Source organism: Palaemon carinicauda, chromosome 24 (genome assembly GCF_036898095.1).
Source record: "Palaemon carinicauda isolate YSFRI2023 chromosome 24, ASM3689809v2, whole genome shotgun sequence".
In the NCBI taxonomy this organism is placed as follows: domain Eukaryota; kingdom Metazoa; phylum Arthropoda; class Malacostraca; order Decapoda; family Palaemonidae; genus Palaemon; species Palaemon carinicauda.
The window spans coordinates 105,636,107-105,643,606 of record NC_090748.1 but is presented as its reverse complement, the minus strand read 5'-3'; the positions used below and the strand labels follow the sequence as shown (position 1 = coordinate 105,643,606).

The window sequence follows — 7,500 nt, the reverse complement described above, 5'->3', positions numbered from 1 at the left end:
TCATCCCTTTACCCCCCATGGACGTACCGGTACGTCCTTGCAAAAAAACTGCTATTTAAAATTTGTATTGCATATTTTTGATAATTTTTTTAGAAACTTCAGGCATTTTCCAAGAGAATGAGACCAACCTGACCTCTCTATGACAAAAATTAAGGCAGTTAGAGCAATTTTAAAAATATATACTGCAAAATGTGCTTGAAAAAAAAATAACCCCAGGGGGCTTAAGGGTTGGAAATTTCCAAATACCCTGGGGGTAAAAGGGTTAATTTAAAAGAAAGCTTGAAACTCGTACTGCTTAGATTTTGTAGTAAGCCGGAGAGAGAGAGAGAGAGAGAGAGAGAGAGAGAGAGAGAGAGAGAGAGAGAGAGAGAGAGAGAGAGAGAGAGAGAGAGAGAGAAACTGCTTCTTTCTGTACAAAGCGTAATACTCTTATGTTGTTTGAAGAATGTTAACCTTATTTGCGATAATGTACAAAGATAACAACCAAATGTACCCGCCATTTGAAAAGTAAAATCTCTCATTTGACTAAAATCAACTCGTTTGTTCAAATAAAAAACTTTAGCAAGTGTTTATTCTGTTTGCGTGTAAAAAGTCCGTTTATCTATTCGAAATAAAAAGGTGAAGTCTACACACACAAACGAAAAAACTATTTGTCCTGAAGCTCTAAATATTTCTTACTGTGGCCCAAGTTTTCCAAAAGATAAACATACAAACATGATATTACCCACTTTTTGAAATAGTAAAATCTCTCATTTGACTGTTTGTCAGATAAAAAAGAAAAATTCAAGTGCTTATTAATTTGCGTGTAAAATGTCAGTCTATATCTACGAAAAAAGGGGAAATCTACAAAAAAAATACTATGTCTTTAAGCTCTAAATATTTCTTACTATAGCCCAAGTTTTCCAAAAGATAAACAAACATAATATTACCCACTCTTCGAAAAAGTAAAATCTTTCATTTGACTGAAAACAGTTTGTCAGTTCTAGAAAAAAAAAAAAACTTCAAGCGCTTATTCTGTTTGCGTGTAAAATATCAGTTTATCTATTCCACAAAAAAATGGGTCTTCTAACATAAAAGAAAAACGCCTCTATGTCTTGAAGCTTAAAAGAATTCTTACTGTAGCCCCTTCATGAAATTCTTAAGAGACCATAAAAAAGGTAAGTGGAGAACGAAACTGTTTAATATCGCCAGTGGAAAGACCCTAACACGAGACAAAAGTTGGTAAAGACCCGGTTTTAGAGAAGATGGATAAAAACAGTAGATCACGCTGTCTCGAGAAGAGAATGAAAATCCCTGTAGGAGACGAAAAGATGGTCTTGGATGCTGCAAAGAGCGGACGTAATGAAAACTACCTTTTGTGGACTTGGTAAATAAAAGAAAAAGGCAAAATGCGTCTCTTTATGCTTCCAAGCTCAAGAGATGATATTACGGATATAAAATGAAAATTAAAGCAAAGGTTTGGTAAAAGGTCATGCCTTTGATAGAAAGTATTGGAGAGGGCGCTTCAGGCGACCGAAACCTTAATGTAAGGATAATGGTGGGAAAGAAGAATGAAAATCAAACCAAAGGTTTGGTAAAAGGCCATGCCTTTGATAAAAAGTATTGGAGAGGGCGCATCAGGTGACCGAAACCTTAATGTAAGGATAACGGTAAGGAAGAAAAAGAATGATAATTAAACCAAAGGTTTGATGGAAGAGGATGCCTTTGATAGAAGGTATTATAGAGGACGTATTAGGCAACCGACCCCTTAGTGTAAGGATAACGGTGGGAAAGAAGAATGATGATTAAACCAAAGATTTGGTGGAAGAGGATGGCATTGATAGAAGGTATTATAGAGGACACATCAAGGCAACCGACCCCTTAATGTAGGAATAACGGTGGAGAAAAAGAATGACAATTAAACAAAGGATTTATGGAAGAGGGTGTCTTTGATAGAAAGTATTGGAGAGGGAGCATCAGGCAACCGACCCCTTAATGTAAGGATAACGGTGGGAAAGAAGAAGGAAAATCATATCAAAGGTTTGGTGGAAGAGGATGGCTTTGATAAAATGTATTGGAGAAGGTGCAATAGGCAACCGACCCCTTAATGTAAGGATAACTGTGCGGAAGAAGAAGAATGAAAATTAAACCAAAGGTTTTGTAGAAGAGCAAGCCATTGATAGAAGGTTTTAGAGAGGGCACATCAGGCAACTGACCCCTTAATGTAAGCATAACGGTGGGAAAGAAGAAGAATGAAAATCAAACCAAAGGTTTGGTGGAAGAGGATGCCTTTGATAAAAGGTATTGGAAAGGGTGCAATAGGCAACCGACCCCTTAATGTAGGGATAACGGTTGGGAAGAAGAAGAATGATAATTAAACCAAAGGTTTGATGGAAGAGGATGCCTTTGCTAGAAGGTATTGGAGAGGGCATATCAGGCAACCGACCCCTTAATGTAGGGATAACGGTGGAAAAGAAGAATGATAATTAAATCAAAGGTTTGGTGGAAGAAGAGGCCTTTGATAAAAGGTATTGGAAAGGGTGCAATAGGCAACCGACCCCTTAGTGTAAGGATAACGGTGGGGAAGAAGAAGAAGGAAAGTTAAACCAAAGAAAGATTAATATGGGAAATCAAATGAGGAATAGTGATTTGAATCCTTCTTATGTTTTTTTAATGGAAAAGCGAATTTAAATCAATATGAATTGTTTAAACAGAGGAATTAGAAATAAAAGTGTTCAAGACGACATAAAGTAAAGAGAAAATGAAAATATAAAAGACGCAAGGAGTGTGAAAGGTTGCATGATAATATCTTTGGGAAAAAAAAATAATCTGTTGAAGATACAGTCTGCCTCATAAATAATAGCCAGAATTATTAACATTGTAAAGCTTTTAAATGAAATAAAAATATTATACGTTGAGTAAACATATGGGAAAGTATGTCTCTAATATTTTAGAAAACATTTAAACGAAATAATACTGAAATTAACTGACCGAAACGTATCAAATAGAGATAAAATATTTTGTGAATTTTTAAAATATATGAAATCCTCATGTGACGTCATAAATGAAATTATAATGTCATACGTATAGAGAAGAAAGGACAAGAGGAAAAACTACAATGTTAAAGATTTACCGTAAAAATCCGTAAAAATCATGGAATATATGTTACCAGACATTGAACGTTTTAAAAACGAATATATTGACGTATAGGAGTGATATTACGGGCACCAACCGGTAAAATGTACTCACGAAGTAGGGTAAAAATTACTGTCACTTGTATTTTACTGAAATATGGATGAGGAGAGTATATTTATACGGAGAATTTCCGATTAAAGTGGAGTGATAATACGGTCACTAACCCGTAAAAGAGAATGTCAAAACAAGGTAAAATTACGGTCACCTGTATTTTACTGAAATACGGATGAGAGAGTTTATATCTAAGGAGAATTTCCGATTAAAATTACGGTTTTTTAGGGTACAGATCTACCAGAATTTCCGATTAAAATTACGGTTTTTTAGGGAACAGCTCTATCAGAATTTCCGATTAAAATTACGGTTTTTTAGGGTACAGCTCTATCAGAATTTCCGATTAAAATTACGGTTTTTTAGGGTACAGCTCTATCAGAATTTCCGATTGAAATTACGGTTTTTTAGGGTACAGCTCTATCAGAATTTCCGATTAAAATTACGGTTTTTAGGGTACAGCTCTATCAGAATTTCCGATTAAAATTACGGTTTTTTAGGGTACAGCTCTATCAGAATTTCCGATTAAAATTACGGTTTTTTAGGGTACAGCTCTATCAGAATTTCCGATTAAAATTACGAGTTTTTAGGGTACAGCTCTATCAGAATTTCCGATTAAAATTAGGGTTTTTTAGGGTACAGCTCTATCAGAATTTCCGATTAAAATTACGGTTTTTTAGGGTACAGATCTATCAAAATTTCCGATTAAAATTACGGTTTTTTAGGGTACAGATCTATCAGAATTTCCGATTAAAATTACGTTTTGGTTTTTTAACAATACAGATGGATCTGGTGAATTACTGTATATTCCCATTGCTGTCTTTTGAGCACTCAGGCAATGCGAAGCTAAGCTATTGAAGACCGAGAATTGTTTACAAATCCTGTACGATGTTTTACCAGAACATGAATGGCATTAGTTTCCAATGAATGGATGTATTGGTGGGAGAATATGGTTCATTTTCCTAAAGCAACTAGAGAATGTAGAGCTACTGAATGTATGTGTATATGGATATTATAAATGTATTGATATACTGTACAGTTATTATAGAGAAATAAGATTAATGGGAATATATGAGACTAATATATATAATATATTGCATGGCGATCTAAGATGGGATTTTTTGTGAGTAAACTGATATTATTATTCAATGAAAATACGAAACATTAACAACGTCTGATATCAATATTATTTGAGACAAAACTATCAATAAAACATTATTTGTTTGTTTACTTTTCATATAAAGCTGCTTATGGAAGACATCGAAACTCAAAAAACATAACAGATTAATATACTTAAATATTAAGAGATATGGCGATAAGAAGGATGATATGATTAAAAAACTATCAAGGAATAATATAAAAAAACATAACAGATTAATATACTTAAATATTAAGAGATGTGATGATAAGGAGGGTGATATGATTAAAAGAAACTATTAAGGAATAATATAAAGCGGCAAGAGTGTGGTGATTGATTTGGATATGCAAGAAAAATATCCTAAACAGACATAATTGAAAAGGCGATGTTTGTAAATGATGATGACGATGATGAATATAATAACTATTCCTGAAGACCGTATAGAAGGCATCCCATGTGTCAGAAAGAATGTAAAGAATACTTTAGAAAATGAAGAAAAATAATAATGATGAGGATGAATGTATAAACTATTCTTGAAAATAGAATAAAAGGCTTCATATATGTTTGAAAGAATATGAAGAATGACTTTAAAAAAAATTAAGAAAAATAATGATTATGAGGATGAATATATAAACTATTCTTGAAGATAAAATAAAATGTATCACATGTGTATTAAAAGAATGTGAAGAATGACTTTAAGAAAATGAAGAAAAATAATGATGATGAGGAAGAATATATAAACTATTCTTGAAAACACAATAAAAGGCATCACATGTGTATTAAAAGGATGTGAAGAATGACTTTAAGAAAATGAAGAAAAATAATGATGATGAGGAAAAATATATAAACTATTCTTGAATATAGAATAAAATGCATCACATGTGTCAAAAAGAATGTGAAGAACGACTTTTTAAAAAAGGGGTGGAAAATAATGATGATGAGGAGGAAATATTAACTATTGTTGAAGACAGTATAAAAGGCATCACATGTGTTATAAATTATGTAAAGAATGAGTTTAAATTATGAAAATTAATGATGATGATAAGGATGATGATGATGATGAAAATATGAACTATTCTTCAAAACCGTAAAGAATGCATCATATATGTTAGAAATGATGTAAAGAATTAGTTTAGATTAAGAAAAATAATGGTGATGATGATGATGATGATGATGAAGAGGATGATGATGATGATGAAAATATTAACTATTCCTAAAGACGGTACAGAAAGCATCGCATGTGTTAGAAATGATCTAAAGAATGAGTTTAAATTATGAAAAATAAGGATGATGATGATGATGATGATGATGATGATGATGATGATGATGATGATGAATATATAACCTTCTCTTGTTAGAAATAAAGTATATATAAAAACAACGAAGAGAAAGGACAGGAGAAAGGACAGAAAGTAAGACTGACGAGAGAAGAAAATATCGACCAGAACAACAAACTTGAAATTTCAATACTTATATATGCGAGAAGGCGTAAAAAATTGCGGTCTTTCTACGCCACAAACAAAAGACACTCGGAAACTATTTCTCTTTATAGGAAAAAATAAAGATCGACTTCTTCCCCGGGAAAAATTGAGGCAGAAATACACAGTAAGGAAAGATAGAGCACATCTGTGGAGGAGAGAGATAAAACTTATCCTTTGTTTGGCTGGCAGAAGAGGGAATAAGAGAAAGCAGGAAAGAGATTAGCTTAGTAATAAAGTTATTATTATTATTGTTATTACTATCATTATTTATACTCAAACTACATCAATATTTATACTAAGTAGAAAACAAATGAGTTTCTCAGCATCGGATAACATCAAGACAATCTTTATACTGAAACTGCATCAATATTTACATTAAGTAGAAAACAACTGAGTTTCTGTTAGCATCAAAGAACATCAAGAAAATTTTTATATTTGCAGCTTCAGCGATCATCAAAACAATCTTTATACTTAAACTACATCAATATTTAAATTACGTAGAAAACAACCGAGTTTCTCTCAGCATCAGAGAACATCAAAACAATCTTTATACTGAAACTAAAACAACCGAGTTTCTCATAGCATGAAAGGACATCAAGACAATCTTTATACTCAAACTACATCCATATTTACACTAAGTAGAAAACAACTGAGTTTCTCTCAGCATCAAAGAACATCAATGCAATCTTAACACTCAACCTACATCAATATTTACACTAAGTAGAAAACAACTGAGTTTCTCAGCATAGGAGAACATCAAGACAATCTTTATACTCAAAATGTACCAATATTTACACTAAGTAGAAAACAACTGAGTTTCTCTCAGCATCAGAGAACATCAATGCAATCTTAACACTCACCAGCCGGCACGATATGGAAGACGCAAGGGAGCGACTGCTGTCCAATGGCATTTTCAGCCCAGCAAAGCAGTGTTCCATAATCTAGTTCAGTCATGGGCGTGTAAGTGATGATGCTGTATGTCGGCGTTGAGGTAAATCTTCAAAAGAAAAACATACATACGTCAATATTTGTTGTTATTATTGTTATTGGTTTATCAAATTGTAACAGAGATTTTATTATGATTTGCAGTTTAAAGGTTAAGTGGCCTAAGGGTTTGGAGTTAACTTTTTCATATCAGGAGGTCTTCTTTATTTGAAGCATTTATGTAAACTATTGCCGTTTTCTCTCTCTCTCTCTCTCTCTCTCTCTCTCTCTCTCTCTCTCTCTCTCTCTCTCCTCTCTCGTATATATATATATATATATATATATGTATGTATATATATACATTTATATATACACACACACACACACACATATATATATATATATATATACATATATATATATATGTGTGTGTGTGTGTGTATCTATATATGTATATATATATATATATATATATATTTATATTTATATACATATACATATTATCCGTATGAACCTTTCGACCTTCATTGATGTGCCAGTAAATAAAAAACAAAACCCTTCACTGTTGCCTGACATGCTTTGAGAATATCAATCAATTCCCTGATGAAAGCAATGCGTGTTGCAAAATGTGTATGTGAGAGAAGTCAAGTTTAATTTAGAAATTAAAGTGGGATTAGGAGTATTGCTTTCTCAGAACCATTCATCATTTCTAATAGACTTTAGTAAAGGAAAAAA

The 7,500-nt window shown here is 32.6% G+C and overlaps 1 protein-coding gene across 1 annotated transcript in view; it reads left to right on the top strand.

The window, feature by feature from the left end:
- Window positions 1-7,500, top strand: part of LOC137618533 (uncharacterized) — a 72,730-nt gene that overhangs the window by 28,227 nt on the left and 37,003 nt on the right. Inside the window, exon 8 of the mRNA XM_068348692.1 lies at window positions 1,469-1,620. Within this exon, the coding sequence (XP_068204793.1) occupies window positions 1,469-1,620 (152 nt within the window). The remainder of the gene's footprint in view (window positions 1-1,468; window positions 1,621-7,500) is intronic.